Source organism: Scyliorhinus canicula, chromosome 17 (assembly GCF_902713615.1).
Source record: "Scyliorhinus canicula chromosome 17, sScyCan1.1, whole genome shotgun sequence".
Taxonomy (NCBI): domain Eukaryota; kingdom Metazoa; phylum Chordata; class Chondrichthyes; order Carcharhiniformes; family Scyliorhinidae; genus Scyliorhinus; species Scyliorhinus canicula.
Window position 1 is genome coordinate 56,143,235 of NC_052162.1, and position 23,912 is coordinate 56,167,146.

The 23,912-nt window shown below is 43.3% G+C and overlaps 1 protein-coding gene across 1 annotated transcript in view; it reads right to left on the minus strand.

The window, feature by feature from the left end:
* Window positions 1-4,658: 4,658 nt before the first annotated feature.
* Window positions 4,659-23,912, minus strand: part of zdhhc9 (zinc finger DHHC-type palmitoyltransferase 9) — a 133,230-nt gene continuing 113,976 nt past the window's right edge. Inside the window, exons 6-9 of the mRNA XM_038774561.1 lie at window positions 22,904-23,006; window positions 21,428-21,531; window positions 9,024-9,111; window positions 4,659-6,036 (exon numbers count right to left, since the gene is read on the minus strand). Coding sequence (XP_038630489.1) covers window positions 5,812-6,036; window positions 9,024-9,111; window positions 21,428-21,531; window positions 22,904-23,006 — 520 coding nt within the window. The 3' untranslated portion in view covers window positions 4,659-5,811. The remainder of the gene's footprint in view (window positions 6,037-9,023; window positions 9,112-21,427; window positions 21,532-22,903; window positions 23,007-23,912) is intronic.

Here is a 23,912-nt window from a genome sequence, read left to right on the forward strand (position 1 = left end):
TATTTAAATTACATTAACATTTCAGGATAATGAGTGACAAAGATAGGATAGAATAGGATTAAAATGCAGTCAGATCTGATGCACATTGTGATTTGTCCAGTTTGTTAGAACTTCCCCTGCCTAACTGAAGCATTAGAAGGCATTAACTCGGAAGAGTCAGTTGTGAAATGCAATAAGTAATCTTGAAAGGAGGCTGAAGGAATTAAAATGTTGCAGAAGATCTCCACTTTCAGACATCCATTGCTGTGAAAACTAACTAATTAAAATTAACAGGCTGCCATCCAGGAAAGTGATAAAATACAGTTTGTATCTTTAATTTAATTGCACAAGTTTCCTTTTACCGAAGGCTGACAACTATTTGAAAAATGGCTAATTAATAAATTTGCATTTGTTTGTATAATCTCATGCTATGCACGGGGCAGCCAAGTGTTCAGTTTTATAGGGGGCCTTGTGCTGCTTATAAATCCCATCATTGTGCAGGTACTAAATAATCAGGTTGGCATTGGGAGGAATAGGCTCAGTCTCAGCAAACGATTGGGATCCTGCTCCACTTTCTCTCTTGCCCGCCAAATGAAAACACTTACTGTATCCCAAGGGCAGGCTATAACTTTGCAGTCTGAAATCTGAAGTTTGTTCCTTTACAAACACAGAAGTTCTGGAAATACTAATGGATGTCGGAGTGAAAAATCTCAATGCCATCTGTAGAGCCCCCATCGAAGAACTCTCCTGTCTTCCTAACATTTCTGAGGCGAGATCCCATTTGAAACATCAAGCTGGCTTTCCCTATAAAACATTAACTAACCAGCTATGCATCTTCCATTTTTATTTCAGGTTTCCAGCATCCAGTTTTTAATTTCATCTTTATTCCTTTACAATTGAAGTAAAGTGTTCCATTCATAAAATAAGTAAGTTAACCCAATATTTGCAATACATTTCAAAAATATTCTTTCATAAAAAGTGATGAAAAACACCAACTGCTTCAAGATATACTAGCGATTTTAAAATGAACTAAAACACAGAAACATAATCCTCCTTATGAAATAGTTCAATATATCCAAACAATCCTTTTGATGGAGTAAAATCTTCATTCTAAAAAATAATTGGATGACGGAGGTCTTTTCAGTAGTGTAGGCCTCATTCTTTAGGTCCAATGTTAAAATAACTCCGATCAGTGCAGAATAGAATATTTAAAATTCACAATTTGCAGCAGGCGCCTAAATACATTTAGCAAAATCCTAACATGAGAAAACTGAACTTCCATGGTGTCCCCTCAGATCATTCTGCCAGATTTCCCAGGAAAAGAGTAAATTTGTTTTAAGAAAAGGAACCTCAGGGGAAGTGTACTATCACAGAAACATTAAAGATGAAACAAAACTAATTGCTTCTTTCTATCAAGCTTCACTACATCTAGAGAACAAGCACTGACATTGTCACAAGGCTTAAAGATTTTCATGTGCGCTTATCTAAAGGGGATGCAAAATGGGAAAATAAGGAGCCTTGGGTATAATGTTCAACCTCAAAGTTGGTTAGAGTACAGGCTTGTGTCCCTCCCAATTGCATCCCGCCAGCAACAAAAAAGCTTTTTCTCCTTTACTCAGATGAACTTCAAAAACAGTAATTCACAATTCTAAAAAATTGCCACCAAATACATTAGGAAATGGAATTAGCCCCTTCACAATAAACGATCTAATTTTCATGCATACTACAAATAAACCAATTGAAGATTAAACGGATTTGAAACTTCCACACATTCATTTCCCCCACAGGCACAGTCAACATTTTTGTTCTCTTTCACAGATGAAGAGTGTCCCTTCAGGGTTCTTCCACATCAACACAGATCCTGTTCTTGCTCTAAACAATTTCAACACTGCTACATGCTGTAGTATGAAATTACATGCCGTAAGGAATTCCCACCCAGAGTGTTTGGTGGCCATTCAACTGCTGAGAGCCATATGTAGTCTTCTTGTGTGGCAGATTGCAGAGAAGTTGGATGAGAAAGGGGAGAATAATGCTACATGGCTGAGGAGAACAAATGAGATGGAGGAGATTGCCAGCAAAATGTTACTGAAGGTGGAAAGAGTGTCTGCATGATTTGGAAAGGAGTGGAAGTGGGTAGGAGCGATGAAGAATTACGAGTGCCATCAAGAACTCAAAGAGCCTTGAGGAAAAGGAACACCTCTGAAATGGGTGGGTGTGGAGGGGAGTTGAAAAGGTTAGAAGGACGAGCTAGTATGAGCCTCCAAACTGTGAAGACAGTTGGTGGAGGATGGATGGGTGAGGTAGGAAAGAGGGAAAAAAAGGCGGAATCACCTGGGTGTGGGAGGTGATGATAGAAGGCAGCTTGGAAATGACAATTTGATTGGGCTATTAAAAACAGAACTTTCACATTCTTAAAATTGAGAAAGTCAACACAAATGTTTGAAGTTAAGCAGGTTTCACTACAGAGGCAGCACTTGGGAGGAGGGCGCATCATTAAGCCTCAAACTCAATTAGAATCATTGAATTCCTCACTCGCATACGGCTTTTTATTAAAAGTACAAAATCCTTTCGGATTATTACAATATAAAAACTAATTCCCAAGTTGCAAAATGCAAGAATGGTTTTGAATAAAATGGAGATGTCCTTTCCTTGTATAATTTGCAATGTGGACTTTGAAGTACTGGAAAAGGCACAAAATATTAACATTTTCCAGTGGGGCATACTTGCCTTGAGGTTTAACTTGGGACTTTTAAAAGGGCAAAACAGTCAGTACATCCTTAAACATTATAACACCATAAGTTCGGAATTTAAAGCACCAGGACCTTGCCTTCAATTAAACAAACTGTTTTAAAGTAACATACTGCCTTATAAATGGTGCAATGCCAATATGCAGCTCAAGCTGGATGGAGTATTGATTGGGGAAAAAAAGTGAGATATCCCATGTTACAGGACACATGGTACAATTACCATCAACTCAAGTACCTGCAACAATGCTATTTTTGATCTTCAAATTTGAACTTAAAAATGCCTAATTTCTGATCAGGATTCCCAGAAATCAAATTTACAGATTTAAGAGGAAAGTAAGATGAATCCATATCATCTATTTGAGCACTAATCTTCAGTTAAAGCACTAATCCTTCAATAATACACTTTCTCTTCAACTCATATCAATAGTTGGGTGCAGTGAGGACTTTTTTTTCCGCATTGATTAAACAAATGCCAAGGTCATCAGGTGGAAAGACGGTTCAATATTAAAGGTTGTTTTTTAAATTATCTATCACCATGATCTATTTCAAAGTCCCAAACAACTGTAACCTCTCAAACACACTTGTGTTGCACTGAAACTAGCTTGTTGAGACAAATACATTTATTTGGCTAATTTCAAATGAAACCTGACAACATACAAAATCGACTGGGATGGTATTTCATTTCTACAGTGCTCCACCGTTGTTTGACCAGAAGAGTGTATCACAGGAAGTAGTAGAATGTTATTCGGGTTAGGACCTTGACAGATAAATGACTAAAGAGAATGGTAAATACGTTACAGTGCAGTCTGGAAGCTTATTCTGCTGGAAACTACATTAAAAGGCATTAGTTCAAATCATTCTAATCTTCAATTGATTAGGACTTGTTGGAATAACTAGCTATGAAATATCCTGAACTGGTTAGATACTTATGATGGATTTGATTGTTCAAATCAATTGTCAGTTGAGAAAATGGCAAACATAAAAGCCGACACTGCTCCCAGTGGGCGTCGCATGACTAACGCTTAAGCTTTTGTGTGATGGCATCATATTTTGTAATTTATATTTTAAAGTGTGCTGTATAGTGTGGTTCCAGTTTAAAGGATTACAATAATGTACATCATAGCTCTTAAATAACCAGGTGTATACAAAGCCATCCAGATGAAATTCCACTTCATAAAGGCTTAATACTTCAATAATGCAACCACAAACCTGGATTTCTTGTTTTAAAACATTTGACTTGCACTGGTGCTCAACCCAGAAGGAACTAGGTTTTGGTTCCAAGAATCCGCTTTGTACTTGGAACAAAGGTCACATACATGAAAATCAGATTCTTGTTCAGTCAGTTGGGTCAGTGTGGCTTTCTGCATACAGAATAGAACCGCTTTATTAAAACTATTGAGCACTCGGATGTATTCAAGGATGAGCAATAATGTTTAGGCTAATTGAATTCCAACAGAATTGAATTTTGCACAACACCAGGACTGAAATAAACTAAATGAATTACCAAATTTCACTGATGCCAAACATTCCATTCCCATTAACACATTATATCACACATTTCCAAAGGTACTACAAATTCAACATGGTTTAATCCAGTATCATGAAAGGCACTGTTGTCTGTTGAGAAGAGATTGGGAACATTAAGCAATCAAATAGTTTTAGTCTTTATACCTTTGTTAGGGACTTTCAAATTGAAAGTCAGAGTTCCAATTTGGGGACTTTAGCTTCATGGGCATGGCCACAGTTTCCTCTTGGGTCTTTATAGTGTTAAGAAACTGCAATAGGTGCCTTTGGGCAATAGACTGACTTTTTTCTATCAAATTATAAATGGCAAACTATATATAGCTTTCCATAAATTATCTATTCCATCATAGCAGGTACTTCCAAACAGAACTGATTTGTTAATTGAGAACAAGTGAATTCTTTTTTTTAAAAACACAAATTTGCATCATAAGAATCTGGCTCTAACTTCCCTTTCCCCAGCTCTATGTGTTGCACCTGAGCACTCACTAACCTTAAAAAGTTCAAGGTAGAACAACTTGTGAAACTAGGATTCCATCTGAGGATCACACAGGAATGGAAAATGTTTGGTTTTCTCTGTAACTATTTCTCCCAATTATTTTAAGCCACATGTCTATTTTGCATATTATCATCATACGAGTGGCCCCAGTTCATAATCCACTAGTAAGTCAACAGTGACACCACAAGTGTTTGGAAAAGATTGTAATTTCATGAAAACAACATCCAATGGCAGAATTAGTTCACAACTCTGTTTTTAAAAAATTAGTACCACTCTACCCAAGTACATCTTTAAGTTCACTGTCACTTACCTGACATATAAACTCAGAGACTGCCCATTTACACATATGCGCACAAACATACATATCTACATATTCTGACAACTTTCTCATCTGTCTAAAATGGATAGCTTATCACTCATTAAATGTCACTGATTACAGGCATGTTAAGTTATACTGGTCAGCTCCAAACATCACCATATATTCATAGAACCCACTGGAAACTGAGCACATCAAATAGTTCTGTAGCGGGGTCATGTGGACTCGAGGCGTTGACTGTGTTTCGCTCCACAGATGCTGCCAGATCTGATGAATTTGCCCAGCATTTTCTGTTTTTGTTTCAGATTTCCAGAATCTGCAGTGTTTTGCATTTATATTAATACATTTATCCAGTCAGTTATTTTCATGAAGTTACAATATGTAATATAGACAATAAATAGAAAGTTTATCAGTGACTTATTTTGTAAAATTCATCTCTCAAGTTGCATTGTGAACAAAAATAATAAATGTTAATTTGTGAATGGGCAGATCTGGCCATAAATAGGTACACTGGCCAGAAAGGCTTTGGAGCAATTTGGCCCAGTCTTCAACATTCCTGGTCTGATGTCACTCCTCCTCGCCTACAACTCCCACCCTCCCAAAAACTCCTTCATATAAAATGTACAATACTGATCAGATGAAAATTGCAGTGTCAAACCAATTTGCACTTCAATTTAGGTGCAGGAATTGACTTCCAACTTCTTTTTGTGCTCCAAGTCTTTTTTGCATGTAGTTCAGGAGCAAATTTACTAGAAGGCGTGTCCACGGTATGACGTTTCTTTTGTAACTGCATCCCTTTGCAGGACTGTGGTGCCAGACTGCATATGTAAGTCCACTGGTGGTAGAGATGGAAGTCGATTTTTTGTGCCAGGAGATGGTACTGTCTCTTTTGATTCTCGTTCAGTTTGTCCAGGTACCACAGGATTTTCCTTAACTGGTGGCTGCTCATTGGCTATCAACGGAGCTCTGCTTGCCTAATAATCAAGAAGCATTCAGGAAAGTTACCATTGCAGACAAGTCAGAGGAAGCCGTGCAACTAACTAGACAGATAAGTAAGAAACAAAGTGACAGTAGTAATCACTACAATGGCCCCAAATTATTTAAATTAACATGCATTCTGCATCCAAAGTCTGCGTTCAAGGGAATCAATAAGTTCCATTTTATTCCCGTCATGCTGCAATTCCTGATCCAGATCACATTCACATGCAAAACATGAAACAAGGAAAACTGTAAACACACATAATTGTTGGAACGGCATGTGAAAAAAAATGCAAGCATCGATGGAGCTGCTGTGCACTTCGAGCATGCAGCTTTTTCTTCTAATAATTAATATAAATCAGTGTTGGACAAATATCATTTCTCATGAACAGCTTCTGTGTGACACTAGAACCAGCTGAGAAGGAAAACAACAAGGAGATGGTGTCAGCTCTACCAATGTATTATGAGTGGCCTGTTTAACAAAACGCTTAGGTTGGCGTGGACTGTAAAGTTCAACTGGCAGTATTCCACACATTTCACAATATTTAGGACATTTTGAAAACAATACAATTAATTACCCTTGTTTGGGAAGGGCACATGCAGTGTAGCTCAGGAAATTCAGTAAACAGAGAGAGTAATGAATGGAAGAGATGTAAATCTTGCATGCAGAAACACCCGCACCTGGTGTGGAGTTGTATCGCTTCACTTCGGGTAACTAAGTGATGCAAAGAGCATGAGATGGAGCTTGTATGAGTAGGACAGAGAGAAAGACAAAAAAAGCCAAGAGTATGAGCAAGACCAAGAACCAGGGGCTGGTTTAGCACACTGGGCTAAATCGCTGGCTTTTAAAGCAGACCAAGGCAGGCCAGCAGCACAGTTCAATTCCCGTACCAGACTCCCCGAACAGGTGTCGGAATGTGGCGACTAGGGGCTTTTCACAGTAACTTCACTGAAGCCTACTCGTGACAATAAGCGATTTTCATTTCATTTCAAGATAGGGCAAACCACAAGAGGAGATGGACTGAAATTTACCTCAAATTTTCCCAGCACAACCAATTAAGTTGACAGCTACAGGGCCAGAGTGCTGGCAGTGCTACAGCTTGACATGGCTGCTGCACACAGAAGGTCACCCAATGTTGAAGCACTAAACAGCCTTTGGCATGATGGGGCATCTCCCAAAGCCATGGAAGGGCCAGAAAGTCGTCGTCCCCCCCCCCCATCCCAGGATGCCATTTCAATGCATCTGGTGGTCTCCCCACGTGGCATCATCAAAACATAGGCAGGGGAGTAAAGTGGCCATGAATGGGCTGGACACCCACTTCCAGCTGGCAAACTGCCGCTATTCCCCCTTCTGGAAATATTCTGTGGTGGAAAGTAAGTGTCAGGGTTCCATTCCAAGCCTTTTTCCACCATTTTATAAGCCGTGCTGCCATCTTGCCCATTTCAGAGGGGCTGGTAAAATTGCCACACGAGAGACTGAGAGACATACAATGAGAGACAAAGTAGGAAGAATGAGTGAGGGAGATATAGGTGCTGCATGTGTGAATCTGGATATTTGTCAGCTGCCACCTCAGAAAGAACATCAAAGCTGCTAGATTGTGATTTTAAAAATCAACTGGTTTACTATGTTTTCCAAAGAAAGCAAACTTGTCATGACCAGAATTACAATGGAGTCCTGTCCCACTACGTAGTGTTGTGTTATGCTGCTTCAGATAACACAGGCTGCTACTTGATGCAGTCGTAACTAAAGGATGCTCCAGACTCTGAAATGAGTTCAACGTGTTTATTGAACTATTAACAGTTCTCAAATGAGTTCGACTCTCTGCTAATCTAACTGTAGTAACTCAGTCTAACTGTACCAGCTTGCTCTAAGCCACGTGCTGGGGTGTGACGCTGATCAACCCTGTCTTAACTCTCTAGATGTCTGTCTGTGGAAAGAGGCAGGGTGTGAGTGCCTCATCCCTTTTATACTGTTTATGTCATGCTCCCTTGTGGTGATGCCACCTCCGAGTGCCCTGAATGCCCATTGGTTGCACCCTATTCTGAGTGTTCATTGGTTGCATGTTTGCCTATCATGACATGTAGTGAAAAATGAAATGAAATGAAAATGAAATAAAAATCGCTTATTGTCACAAGTAGGTTTCAAATGAAGTTACTGTGAAAAGCCCCTAGTCGCCACATTCCAGCACCTGTTCGGGAAGGCTGTTACGGGATTCGAACCGTGCTGCTGGCCTGCTTTAAAAGCCAGCGATTTAGCCCTGTGCTAACCAGCCCCTGTTGAATTTTAAATAGTTGAATTTTAATCTCCTCCAGGTGCTTTGCCAGTGTAGTCACATCCAAATTATAAAAGTAAAACTAATGACAAACAGTCCAAAAATAGAGAGAAATTGTAATCAAGCATCTCAAGTCCTTGGGACATCCCAAGCACTTGACTGCTTTCTGAATGCACCAACTTATATAGGCAAATATGACAAGCAAGGTCCCATAAACAGCAACAGTGTTGAATTACAGCTAATAGTTTTTTTTGGTGGTGCACATTGAGGGAGCAATATCAAAAATCTGCTTTACAAGCACCACGAGACCTTTAACTCCCAAACCTGAGCCAAAGACAGAGTCCTGAGTGCCGTATCGAAATACAACAATTAACAACGTAGCAACCCCTTTAGTAAGGAGCGAAATGGTAGCCCAGCTTGTGCACTCAAGTAACATTCAAACTAATGCAGCCTAATCCCCTTCAATAAAGCCCATTGTTTAGGCGAAGAAACAGGCTTAGGTTCACCAAGCCCACTCCTTCTGACCAGATACGATCACCACTTTTCCAGACAAGCATCTAATTGTTTCTTTCAACTTTGTGATTTTCCCTAATAAATTATTCATCATAATGAAAACATAATTTCCCAACTTCTCATTCTTAGTCCAGGTTTTCCCAGTTTTTAGGCATTTGGGATACAATCAAATTGCAGAATTATCACTTGGGGCTTACCGTAATTTGTGGCACTGTACTTGCAATTCGGTTAACAGTGGCGGAAACACCAGCCTCCTCCTGAATAAGCCCCCTCCTGTCAAGAACACTAAAAAGAAATGCAGTTGATATTGATTCCTGATTCAATAAAACAAGCACATAAACTTGCATGCACAAGGGGAATAATATGGTATTACTGTGATGAGGTATTGTCACTGTAACGGTACCTATTGTCCCATTTTCAACCATCTTTTTACCGACATATGTGAAACTACAGTTCACAAGAGTAAGCTATTCGAGGTGTTTAAAATTCCGCACTTTCGGGGGCTGTTGATGCCAGAGTGGTTTGCGCCAATTTTCCTGCCAGCGTGGGGACTTAGTCCCGCAAAAGGAGATGTCATAGATGTCATAGAATTTACAGTGCAGAAGGAAGCCACTCGGCCCATCGAGTCTGCACTGGCTCTTGGAAAGAGCACCCTACCCGAGGTCAACACCTCCACCCTATCCCCATAACCCAGTAACCCCACCCAACACTAAGGGCAATTTTGAACACTAAGGGCAATTTATCATGGCCAATCCACCTAACCTGCACATCTTTGGACTGTGGGAGGAAACCGGAGCACCCGGAGGAAACCCATGCACACACGGAGAGGATGTGCAGACTCCACACAGGCATTGACCCAAGCCGGAATCGAACCTGGACCCTGGAGCTGTGAAGCGATTGTGCTATCCACAAGGCTACCATGCTGCCCTTGATAAGGAGATTATACAGAATAATGCAAGAAAGTTACAAATTAATACTTTGTGAGGATCGTTCCTGTTTCTTCTCGTTTATTCCCAGTCTATTCCCTTGTTTTCCCCTTTATTTTTGCCATTACATTTTCGCTTCATCGATGATGAATGGACATGTGTCATTAAGGCATGGCTTGTGCCTTTAAGCAGAAGATTTCTGCAGCAGGAGTAAAAACAGATGACTCGATTTGATTGATTTGGCTCATGGCCAATGAATTGGCCCAAAATGCTGTGTTCTGCCCGGTAACAGGTGGTGATTGGGTCTGTTCCCTCTGAAATGGTTGAGACCAAAAGAACATTCAGTTCCGTTTTGGCAGATAACAGAGAAAATCCCTCTTTTTTCCCCCACTTGTTTTTCTCCAAGAATAACCAGCAATTTCTCAACAAAAGGCCACTGCAGGAACCAACTCTCTGCAGAAAAGGCTGATGCAAACAGAATCCAGAATCTGATAAGCCTTTTCTACCGAGAGGAGTTATGCGAAGCTAGGGGCCTTTCCTGGAAAATCTAACTTAAGATATTGCTAACTGCAAGGAAGATTATTATAGGCTGTGAACCAGAGACTTGCAACGGGATTCGCCGACACCTACCCCCCCCCCCCCCACCCCGGCCAGGTCGGCGCGAGACCCGCCACGCCGCCGGCCGCTGTATTCTCCGTGGCAGTTTGCGGGTAGGGGTGGGGTTCACGCCACACCAGTCGGGGGCTGTTGACAGTGGCCCCGCCGGCAATTCTCTGGGGCCCGATGGGCCGAGCGGCCGTCCATTTTTGGCCAGTCCCGCTGGTGTGGGTTAGACATGGTCCCACATGGTGGGACCTGGCATGTACGTCGGCTAGGGCGGTCCTCGGGGGGGGGGGGCACGATGGCCTGGCCTGCGATCAGGGCCCACTGATCTGCAGGCAGGCCTGTGCCGTGGGGGTACGCCTTCCTTCTGTGCCGGCCTCTGTAGGGCTCCACCATGGCCAGCGTGGAGAAGACAACCCCATGCACATGCTTCAGAATACGCTGACCAGTCTGCGCAAGCACGGAACCGCGCCGCCAGTTCCACGCATGCGTGAGATCACGCCAGCCCTACGGCGCATGCGTGAGCTTGCGCAGTCCCTTCGGCACCGGCTGGTGCAGCGCAAACCCCTCCGGCGTCTACCTAGCCCCTGGAAGTGTGGAGAATTCTGCACTTTCGGGGGCTGTTGACGTCGGAGTGGTTCACACCGATTTTCCCGCCAGCTTGGGGACTTAGTCCTGCAAAAGGAGAATCCCGCCCTTTAATCCATATTCATACTGTGAAGAAAGTGCACTAAAGAAATTATCTGAAGCAAGAACTCTTGCCTTTTGACCTTAAACCTTATTATTTTTTCCCCTTTCCACCCCTCTGCGTTTGTCTGTATTCCGTGTGCGCGCGCTCGCGTGCATATATAAATATATATATTAAAAAAGATAAAGGGTGGGGGGAGGCAAGTTATAGCAGGAGTTCATAGGATCATAGAATTTACAGTGCAGGAGGAGGTCATCCGCTCTGCACCAGCCTTTGGGAAGGGCACCCTACTTAAACCCACCTCAGTGCTTAATATCAAAACAACTGTAAATGCTGCTTATTTCACCATTAATCTGGTTATAAATACACAGTAATTGTATTTCAAGTTACAAATCTGGTGACTGTAATTATTAGGTAGCCAAGGGCCAATGTATTCAGGAATTGTTATAAGAATTATTGGTTAATACACTTGTGACTCCGGGGCATGTGGGACTGGAATTGACCACGCAGCATCAACATCCCATCACAGCCTCCTCTTTCTGGATGCCAGATCCATCGGCACCCATGTAGAAGTCAAGAGTGGATCCATCATACCCACCCTTTCAAAAACAAAAGGAAATACACAGAAATTCCAGATCACAGAAGTTCACAGGAGAGTTACATACATATCACACAACGCAACTAAATCCCAAAGACAGGTCCAGGGCAGAACCAAAATCTTTCCATACAATTGTGAAGCGAGGACCGGCAACAATAACATCATGGTCAGACCATGGTCAAGCCTTCAGGGCCTCTCAAGGTATGAAAAGAAAGAAAAGCAGAGCGAAACAAAGCTACCCCACCAGATGACAACACCCATCAGTGAAGAGGAGAACAGGCCATTCAATCAATAATAACCTTATAATAAAGTGGGAACAATAGGATGTCCACCAAGGCACAGAACTTAACCCATCCCCAGACCCTCGTATACAAAAAAGAGACAAAGAAGCAAATCCCAGCCTCCCAGGAAGCCCCTTGCAATGCCCTCGAAGAGGGACATCCCAAACTCCTCGGGGGCAACAAAATAATAGCCATAGCACCTGGCTTGGCCTAGATCAGAACCAACCGTCATTAAAGAAACTACAATCACAACCAAAGAAAGCACTCGGATTATTAAATAGGCACACTGTAAAAATATCTTTGAATCTCATATTTCTACATTCCCATTGATATGGAGGATACATTTGCAGCTAAGTAAGCAATAAAAACATTTGAATGCCTTTTAAATCCTCAGAACATCACAAAGTTCTTACTGACAAATACATAGCTATGTAGTTACTGGAAGCATCCAGAGCACTTCAGAGGCTCAGGCTAATGTCCCGGAGGCTGCAGTTCAAGACCACCCACAACATTGGAGGGAATTTAAATTCAATTAATAAATTAATTCAATTGATAAATACACCTGGAATTATACCAGTCTCATTAACAATTATCATGAATCTACTGGATTGTTTTAAAAACCTATCTAATTTACAAACAACCCTCAGGGAGGGAAATCATTCATTTTACACATGACTCCAGAGCCACAGCAATGCATCAGGCTCTTAACCACCCGCTGAAATGGATCGAGTGGCTGGCCAGCAAAATGCTACAGAATCCATTGTTAAGGAGATAATAGTCGGACAATTAGAAAATCATATCAGGCAGGGTTGACATTATTTTGTGAAATGGAAATCATACCAATTTAATAAAGTTCTTGAGGGTGTAACAAAGTTGGTGGATATAGACGGACCTGCAGATAAGGTGTAGTTGGATTACCAAAACATGTTTGATAAAGGTGTCACATCAAGGGTTACTTCACAAAACAAGAGTTCATGGTGTTATATGTTAGCATATGGATGGAGGATTGGATAGCTAACAGAAATACCATCCAGCAGGGGGCAGCAGAGCAGAGCTTCTGATTGGCTGTTCTGGGGAGATTTGCATACGTGCAGTGCGGTCAGCGTAAGTTGAAGGTGCACCTGCATCAGTGACCCGAGGAGTTCAACGGAAGTCAAGCATCCAGCAGGGGGCAGCAGAGCAGAGCTTCTGATTGGCTGTTCCGGGGAGATTTGCATACGTGCAGTGCGGTCAGCGTAAGTTGAAGGTGCACCTGCATCAGTGACCCGAGGAGTTCGACGGAAGTCAAGCATCCAGCAGGGGGCAGCAGAGCAGAGCTTCTGATTGGCTGTTCCGGGGAGATTTGCATACGTGCAGTGCGGTCAGCGTAAGTTGAAGGTGCACCTGCATCAGTGACCCGAGGAGTTCGACGGAAGTCAAGCATCCAGTAGGGGGCAGCAGAGCAGAGCTTCTGATTGGCTGTTCCGGGGAGATTTGCATACGTGCAGTGCGGTCAGCGTAAGTTGAAGGTGGTTTGTGAAGGGGCTGTTCTAGAGTGACAGCTTTACCCGAAACACTACTTACGTAGTGTCTCCCAACCATCCTCCTCCTCTAACCAAAAAAAAAGTTCTGTCCGTTGGATTGCTAAACTAACAAGTTTTTTTAAAAAATTTTATTTTTCAGTAGTTGGGAAGTTAGTTCAGTGGGAATGGAGGCTAGGGCAGTTGAATGTTCCTCCTGCAGAATGTGGGAGGAAAGGGTCACCTCTAGTGTCCCTTCTGACTACATCTGCGGGAAGTGCACCCAACTCCAGCTCCTCGAGAGCCGCGTTAGGGACCTGGAGCTGGATGAACTTCGGATCATTCGGGAGGCGGAGGAGGTTATTGAGAGGAGTTATAGGGAGGTAGTCACACCTCAGGTAAAAGAAGAAGGTAGATGGGTTACCGTCAGGGGAGGGAGAGGGAACCGGCAGGCAGTGCAGGGATCCCCTGTGGTCGTTCCCCCCTATAACAAGTATACCGTTTTGGATACTGTTGCGGGGGACGACTTACCAGGGGTAAGCAATAGGGCACAGGTCTCTGGCACAGAGTCTGTCCCTGTTGCTCAGAAGGGAAGGGAGAAGAGGAACAGAGCACTTGTCATTGGGGATTCCATAGTTAGAGGAACAGACAGGAGGTTCTGTGGGAACGAAAGAGACTCACGGTTGGTGTGTTGCCTCCCAGGTGCCAGGGTTCGTGATGTCTCTGATCGTGTTTTTGGGATCCTTAAGGGGGAGGGGGAGCAGCCCCAAGTCGTGGTCCACATAGGTACCAACGACATAGGTAGGAAGAGAGATGGGGATTTGAGACACAAATTCAGAGAGCTAGGGTGGAAGCTGAGAGCTAGAACAAACAGGGTTGTTATCTCTGGGTTGTTACTCATGCCACGTGCTAGTGAAGTGAGAAATAAGGAGAGAGAGGAGTTGAACACATGGCTACAGGGATGGTGCAGGAGGGAGGGTTTTGGTTTACTGTATAATTGGGGCTCATTCTGGGGTAGGTGGGACCTCTACAAACAGGATGGTCTTCACCTGAACCAGAGGGGTACCAATATCCTGGGGGGGGAGATTTGCTAGTGCTCTTCGGGGGGGTTTAAACTAATTCAGCAGGGGGATGGGAACCTAAATTGTAGTCCCAGTGTACAGGATGTTGAGAGTAGTGAGGTCAAGGATAGGGTTAAAAGTTCGAAAGAGGGCACCGGCAAGCAGGACGCTGGTTTGAAGTGTGTCTACTTCAACGCCAGGAGCATCCGGAATAAGGTGGGTGAGCTTGCAGCATGGGTTGGTACCTGGGATCTCGATGTTGTGGCTATTTCGGAGACATGGGTAGAGCAGGGACAGGAATGGTTGTTGCAGGTTCCAGGATTTAGATGTTTCTGTAAGAACAGAGAAGGTGGTAAAAGAGGGGGGGGGTGTGGCATTGTTAATCAAGGAAAGTATTACGGCGGTAGAAAGGACGCTTGAGGACTCGTCTACTGAGGTAGTATGGGCCGAGGTTAGGAACAGTAGAGGAGAGGTCACCCTGTTGGGAGTTGTCTATAGACCTCCGAATAGTTCCAGAGATGTAGGGGAAAGGATTGCAAAGATGATTCTCGACAGGAGCGAGAGTAACAGGGTAGTTGTTATGGGGGACTTTAACTTTCCAAATATTGACTGGAAATACTATAGTTCGAGTACTATAGATGGGTCAGTTTTTGTGCAGTGTGTGCAGGAGGGTTTTCTGACACAGTATGTAGACAGGCCAACAAGGGGCGAGGCCACATTGGATTTGGTACTGGGTAATGAACCCGGCCAGGTGTTAGATTTAGATGTAGGTGAGCACTTTGGTGATAGTGATCACAATTCGGTTATGTTTACTTTAGCAATGGGCAGGGATAGGTATATACCGCAAGGCAAGATTTATAGCTGGGGGAAAGGCAATTATGATGCTATTCGGCAAGATTTAGGATGTATAGGATGGGGAAGGAAACTGCAGGGGATGGGTACAATTGAAATGTGGAGCTTTTTCAAGGAACAGCTACTGCGTGTCCTTGATAAGTATGTACCTGTCAGGCAGGCAGGAAGTTGTGGAGCAAGGGAACCGTGGTTTACTAAGGAAGTTGAAGCACTTGTCAAGAGGAAGAAGAAGGCTTATGTTAGGATGAGACATGAAGGCTCAGTTAGGGCACTTGAGAGTTACAAGTTAGCCAGGAAGGACCTAAAGGGAGAGTTAAGAAGAGCGAGGAGAGGACACGAAAAGTCGTTGGCGGATAGGATCAAGGAAAACCCTAAGGCTTTCTATAGGTATATCAGGAACAAAAGAATGACTAGAGTAAGATTAGGGCCAATCAAGGATAGTAGTGGAAAGTTGTGTGTGGAATCAGAGGAGATAGGGGAAGCGTTAAATGGATATTTTTCGTCAGTGTTTACACTGGAGAAAGACAATGTTGTCGAGGAGAACACTCAGGTTCAGTCGACCAGGCTAGATGGAATTGAGGTTCAAAAGGAGGAGGTGTTAGCAATTTTGGAAAATGTCAAAATAGATAAGTCCCCTGGGCCAGATGGGATTTATCCTAGGATTCTCTGGGAAGCCAGGGAGGAGATTGCAGAGCCTTTGTCCTTGATCTTTATGTCGTCTTTGTCGACAGGAATAGTGCCGGAAGACTGGAGGATAGCAAATGTTGTCCCCTTGTTCAAGAAGGGGAGTAGAGACAACCCTGGTAATTATAGACCTGTGAGCCTTACTTCAGTTGTGGGTAAAATGTTGGAAAAAGTTATAAGGGTTTATAATCATCTTGAAAAGAACAAGTTGATTAGCGATAGTCAACACGGTTTTGTGAAGGGTAGGTCATGCCTCACAAACCTTATTGAGGTTTTTGAGAAGGTGACCAAACAGGTGGATCAGGGTAAAGCTGTTGATGTGGTGTATATGGATTTCAGTAAGGCGTTTGATAAGGTTCCACACGGTAGGCTATTGCAGAAAATAAGGAAGTATGGAATTGAACGTGATTTAGCGGTTTGGATCAGTAATTGGCTAGCTGAAAGAAGACAGAGGGTGGTGGTTGATGGCAAATGTTCATCCTGGAGTTCAGTTACTAGTGGTGTACCGCAAGGATCTGTTTTGGGGCCACTGCTGTTTGTCATTTTTATAAATGACCTGGAAGAGGGTGTAGAAGGATGGGTTAGTAAATTTGCAGATGACACGAAGGTCGGTGGAGTTGTGGATAGTGCTGAAGGATGTTATAGAATACAGAGGGACATAGATAAGCTGCAGAGCTGGGCTGAGAGGTGGCAGATGGAGTTTAATGCGGAAAAGTGTGAGGTGGTTCACTTTGGAAGGAGTAACAGGAATGCAGAGTACTGGGCTAATGGCAAGATTCTTGGTAGTGTAGATGAACAGAGAGATCTCGGCATCCAGGTACATAAATCCCTGAAAGTTGCCACCCAGGTTAATAGGGCTGTTAAGAAGGCATATGGTGTGCTAGCCTTTATAAGCAGGGGGATTGAGTTTCGGAACCACAAGGTCATGCTGCAGCTGTACATAACTCTGGTGCGGCCGCACCTGGAGTACTGCGTGCAGTTCTGGTCACCACATTATAGGAAGGATGTGGAAGCTTTGGAAAGGGTTCAGAGGAGATTTACTAGGATGTTGCCTGGTATGGAGGGAAGGTCTTACGAGGAAAGGCTCAGGGAATTGAGGTTGTTTTCGTTAGAGAGAAGGCTGAGAGGTGACTTAATAGAGACATATAAGATAGTCAGAGGGTTAGATAGGATGGACAGCGAGAGTCTTTTTCCTCGGATGGTGATGACCAACACGAGGGGACATAGCTTTAAATTGAGGGGTGATAGATATAGGACAGATATCAGAGGCAGTTTCTTGAGAGTAGTAGGGGTGTGGAACGCCCTGCCTGCAACAGTAGTAGACTCGCCAACTTTAAGGGCATTTAAGTGGTCACTGGATAGACATATGGATGAAAATGGAATAGTGTAGGTCAGATAGGCTTCAGATGGTTTCACAGGTCGGCGCAACATCGAGGGCCGAAGGGCCCGTACTGCGCTGTAGTGTTCTATGTTCTATGTAGAAAGTTAGCTATTATTAATAGTATAATATAATAATATAATATAATATAATAATTACTGCCATTATTAATTGTAGTTTAAAAACTTCTCAAATCTGACTGACCATGAGATTCCATCACCAGCTATCCAATAAAAATACATAGCAATTTAAGTGTCAGTGATAGTGATAGAACATCAACTGTTCACATAAGCATAAGGGCAGCACGGTAGCTCAGTGAATAGCACTGCTCCCTCTCAACACCATGGACTCGGGTTCAATTCCAACCTTTTGGTGACTGTGTGTGGCGTTTGCACGTTCTCTCCGTGTCTATGTGGGTTTCTTCTGGGTGTTCCAGTTTCCTCCCACAGTCCAAAGATATGCAGGTTAGGTGGACTGGCCATGCTAAAGAATTGCCCCTTAGTGTACCCAGATTTGCAGGTTTGGTGGGGTTATGGGAATCGGGCAAAGGAGTGGACCTAGGTAGGGTAGTTGCTCTTTTAGAAAGTCGGTGCAGACTCGATGGGCCGAATGGTCTCCTTCTGCACTAGGGATTCTACAAGTCTATAAGAAAGTAGAGAGTTGGGTGAAGGAGTTACATTTAGGTTGACAGGCTGTTTATAGTGGAGTGGCATGGAATCAGTGCTGGGGCCTCAAATATTTACAACCTATATTCATGACTTGGATGAAGGTACCAAATGTACGGTTGCTAAATTTGCTGGTGACAATGATGGAAAAGAAAGTAAACTAGACCCTATGTCCTCATCACAACTGGATTTAGATAGGGTTAAGTGAATGGGCAACAAAATTGGCAGATACCGATTACAATATGGGAAAACGTGAACTCGTCCACTTCAGCAGCAGGAATAGAAATGCAGTATGCTATTATATGGAGAGATTGCAGAACTGTATCTCAAAGTTGGTATGCAGGTGATTAGGAAGGCAAATGAATTGTTGCCGTTTATGGCAAAGGGAATCAAGTATTAAAGTAGGGAGCTGTTGCTACACCTGCACAGGATCTTAGGTGATACTTCATCTGGATTATCGTGTAGTTTTGGTCTCCTTACAGAAAGAATAACTGCATTAGAAGCAGCTCAGAGAAGGTTCAGTCAGCTGATTCCTGATCTGAAGGCATTAGCCGAGGAAGCGTTGAGCAGGTTGGGCCCATATCTGTTTGGATTTTAAAACAATGGCAGGTGATCTTAGTGAAATATAAAAGACCCTGATGGGACTTGACAGGATGGAGGAGAAGACTAGAATTAGGGAACACAGTATTAAAATTACGCGCCTCCCATTTAAGACTGAAATAAGAGGGTATTGTCAGCAGGCTGTTAGACTGGATTTCTCTTTCCCAGAGAACAGTAGAAGCTGGATCATTGAACATATTCAAGGTTATCGACAAGGAAAAAGAGTTATGGGGAGGTGGGGTGGGGGAAGGAGTGGGTGACTGGAAAGTGCAGTTGAGGCCACAATCAGATTAACCATGATCTCATCAAATGTCAGAGCAGGATTGAGGGGCCAAATGACCTACTCCTGCTCCTAATTCTTCTGTTCTAGTGACAGTGCTATTAAACAGCACCTGCTCAGCAACAACATGTGCATGAATGTGCAGTTTGGGCTCTGCCAGGGTAACTCAACTGCAGATCCCATTGCAGCCTCTGTACAAACATAGAAAAAAAGAGCCAAATTCTAGAGATGAAAAAAAGAGGCCCTGACATCAGAATAGCATTTGCAGGGTGTGGCACCCAGGTGTGGCAGCAATTTTGGGAAACGGGGAAAACTGTACCACAAAAGGAAGATGGCTGTAGGAGACCAATCATTTCAAGGATAGTGTCTTAGGCCTAACCATCTTCAGCGCTTTTGCAACGTCCTTTCCTGCAACATAACATCAGAAGTCAGGATGTTCACTGATGGTACAAGTGTTCAGTATCATCCAGGATGACTCAGATACTGAAGCAGTCCATGTCCACATCTAACAAGACCAAGACAACTTTTAGGTTTGCGTTGGTAAGTGGCAAATAATATTTATACAGGTATGCTGGGCAATCACCATCACCAACAAGAGAGAATCTAATCATCTCACTTTAACATTCAATGGAATTCGAATGACTCAATCCCTCATCAACATCCTGAGAATTAACAATGACCAGAAATGTAGCTGGACCAGCTGGATAAACACGGAGGCTGCGAGGGCAGGTCTAAAGCTGACAGTAACTCATTTTCAAACTCCCCAAAGCCGATCCAACCACCTACCAAAAGGTACAAGTCAGGATTGTGATCGAACACACTATTTGCGTGGATAAGCACAGCTCTAACAAAACTCAAAACGCGACACCCACCCAGGACAAAACAGTCTGCTTGAGTGCACCCTAGCCATCACCTTAAACATGTACTCTCTTCACCATTCATGCATCATGGCAGCGGTGTATACCATCTACAACAGGGGTGGGCAAACTACGGCCCGCGGGCCGCATGCGGCCCGCCAAAGGTATTTCTGCGGCCCACCAAGTCATTAAAAAAAAAAAAAAAAAAATTTTTTTTTTTTCAAATTTTTTTTTAAGGTTAATGGTGGGGGGCTGTTGGGTTACTTACTGGTAAAGGGTGGATACGTTGACTTGAGTAGGATGATCATAGCTCCGCACAACGTCGAGGGCCAAAGGGCCTGTTCTGTGCTGTACTGTTCTATGTTCTATATGAGGCGCCCAGAATCATAACCGGGTGAAGTAATTATTTTACTTAATATACTATGCGGCCCTTTGTGAATTGTGAATTTCTGAATGTGGCCCTTGCACGGAAAAGTTTGCCCACCCCTGATCTACAAGATGCAGTGTTGCAACATGTCAGGGTTCTTTGGAACTGTACCTTCCAAATCCATGGTCCGGGATTATCCGAGTCTCCGCGCCGAAATCACGCTTGGTGCGGGGGCGGAGAATGGGGGTCTCGGACCCACAACGTCAGGACGCGATTCTCTGCGGACCGGAAAATCGCAGCAAGCCGCGCGTGGTCGACGCGGCACCGGTCTGGGGTCGTTGAAAGAGGCCCCCACAGTGATTTACGCGATCGACCATCGGAGTTCCGCCAGCGTGGTTCCAACCTGGTTCCACCCGGTGGGAGCTCGGACTCGCGGCCGCGCTGGCCATCCTGGTGGGGGGGGGGGGGGGGGGGGGAGATCAGATTCCGGGGGGGCCTCCACGATAGACAAGCCCACGCTCGGGGGCTACTGATCTGAGGGCGTGCGCGATCCGGGTGGGGGCCTATCTACTTCCACGCTGGCCCGCTGTGTGGCTCCGCCATGTTGCGCAGGGACCGCCGCAAAAACGGCCACCGCATGCATGCGCGGACCCATGGCTGGAAATGCAGGGCAGCAGGAGCTACGCGGCGCACGTTGGGACCCTGCTATCTCTTTTAAAACCGTACAATCACTTCGGACGTTTTGAAAAAAGTCTGGAATGATTCGCGCCAGTTTTTCAGCGGGTGTGGGGACATAGCCCCATTTTCAGAGAATCCCGGCCATGATCTCTACCTGGAGAATAGGGACAGCAGATGAACGGGAACACCACCACCACCAGGACTTTTCCCCTCCTCACCTTCCCCCTCCTCCCAGTTGCAAGTCACATCCCATCCTTACTTGGAACTCCCCCTCCCCCCTCCTAACTGCTCTATGGACATATCAATACCACATGGATTGCAGCTGATAAAGGAGGTAGATCACCACCTTCAATGGCAATTAGCGATGAGCTGCAAATGTTGACCTTGCCAGTGATACTCACATGCTAAGCAGAGATAGAAAAGAAAATATGGCAAACATGACTGTCGATTAGTGTATAGTAAGGTAGGTCCTTTAAACAGTAACTCATCATGAGTTGGTCAAGCACTGAATGTTGACTAGTACACTTAGTATTTTGAAATCACTTTATTGATTTTAAAAGCAACATTAAAAGAGGATTTCTTACCTTGGTGGCACTGGCCCACATAGGATCTCACAACAATTTTTTAGTACACCCTCGTGGCTATAAGGGTTATGAATTCCATTCTTTCCTGACCAAGAGCCTTTAATCTGTGAAAGGCAATTTGACGAATCAAAACAAATAAAATTCCCACAAGTACACATACCAAAGCCCCTTATTGAACTCTTGACATCACACAACCAATTTGAATGCTGAGCCATGTCATATGTAGCACATAGATCATACTAAGTAGTACGCATTTACAATTTAAAGTTGTAGGCTCCTACTGGGACTAAATTAAAATGCTAACTACGGCTGTATTGCATCCTCCACATCCAATTAAACTCAGGTTCAACAGATCCCTACTACCCATCAAATAAAAATTAATTAAGGTGATCCAACTGAAAAGTTAAACTTGTCTTGTATTTTAGAAGTCAAGACTATGTTTGAAAACAGGTTCTAACAGCTCATGTTTTGAAAACTACAGGGTTCAACATTCACCAAGATTTTAAAGCAGTGGGATGCAAAAACAATCTAACCATGATTAGTGTGAAATTGCATGGCCTTGAAAGCATCAAGATTAATATCAACATAGAATTTATAGTGTAGAAGGAGGCCACTCGGCCCACCGAGTCTGCACTGGCCCTTGGAAAGAGCACCCTACATAAACCCACAACTCCACCCTATCCCTGTAACCAACTAACCCCACCTAACCTCTTGGACATTAAGGAGCAATTTAGTAAGGCACTGGCCAATCCATCTAATCTGCACAGTTTTGGACTGTGGGAAGAAACCGGAACATCCGGAGGAAACCCACACCGACATGGGGAGAAAGTGCAAACTCCACACACAGTCACCCGAGGCCGGAATTGAACCCAAGTCCCTGGAGCTGTGAGGCCGCAGTGCTAACCATTATTCCACCATGCAGCCCAACTGCACACTAGTTATGAAAGTAGAAGTATTGTCATATCAAGAAATTTGTTGCAGTCCAGTTGAAGCGGTTTTAATATTGCTGGTTAAGATGTGCTTGTGTAAAAACCCCTCACTTGTGGATGCTCATCTCTTTTATTAAGTGTACTGCTTTTTGCACCTTCCGACAACAGTTCTTGGAATCCAGAACAATATAATTCTGAGCACCATTGGTGTGAAGTCACCTTCAGTATACGAGCAGCTTCCAGAAATGGGAGCATTGCACAGACATTACAGATATGAATAAACTATGTGCCAAAATTATTGCAATTATAATGTAGTGCAGAGAAATGTTTAATTGTGGTAATGATAGCAAGTTGAAATCATAAATTCATAAATGTTACTGGCCACATTCATAACTGCTGACAACCAACCACCTTTGGAGGAAAAGGAGGTATATATTCATATTAAAAGTTGTCAAATTTTAATATATCTTATTGTGATTGATTAATAAGTTACATCCCCAAAAAGGAGTCACTCTACACATTCCCCTGTTGTATACATATTACTTACATCTTCATTAGTGGTCTGGTTGAGTGCAATAAGATAGGTGTGAAATCCAGACAGACCAATCACAGACCATAATGTGAAGAAGCAGATCACCACTTCAAGTACCGTAATGGAAGAGTTAAAGAATATTCACTTTTAGAAAATACATTTTCATGAAGTTATTACATTTATTTCCTTTGAACATTTCAAACAATGAACTGTTACCTTAGGCAAACAGTACTAACATAACCAATACATTATTTCAACATCAGGTTTAAATATCAAAGTAATTGTAAGGGCGATATATAATGCTCACATGCACCAACACAAATTACTGATTTTGAAACTGCACAAATTACTTTATTTTAAATACCCAGAGTAGCCAAATCTCCTCAGATGCAGAAGGTCAGGCTTCATCGGAGCAGGAAAACAAACTATTAATCCAATTTCAAGTGTAGGAAATTGGCTGGTGTATCAGAACAATACCCAGGTGAGCTTCCCAGTACCATTGAGTCGTCAATATTTATCTGTAGGGACAGACGATAGTTCACTCCTGTCTGATCCTTTGGATGCAATTCTACTTTGCATGGTGCAAAATTTCTTCAATACTGCACCAAGGCAGTAAAGTGTAATGCATTAGATGTAATACATTTGGATTTCCAATAAACATTGAATAAAGATATTAAACAGTCAATTCATGACTAAGAGTTGACTATGTGAGGTCAGGTGACAAACAGCAGAATGTATAGCAAGCTGGCTACAAAACTGAAAACACAGGGGCCACTTGATAGGCAAAGATGGAGTAGTGCTGCTCAAGAAACAGTGCTGCAACTGTTATGCATTTACTCATTAAAAATTTGGGTTCAGAAATTGGAAGTATAATTTCAAAATGCGAGAGGACACCAAATTGTGTTTGGAGGGGGGGTAGAGGGCAATAACAAAACATTGGAAGATTCCAGAATGGGTGCGTACTGGACAAATGTACATGGGTACAAGCGAATACATTTTGGTTCAAAGAACAAGGAGATCACAA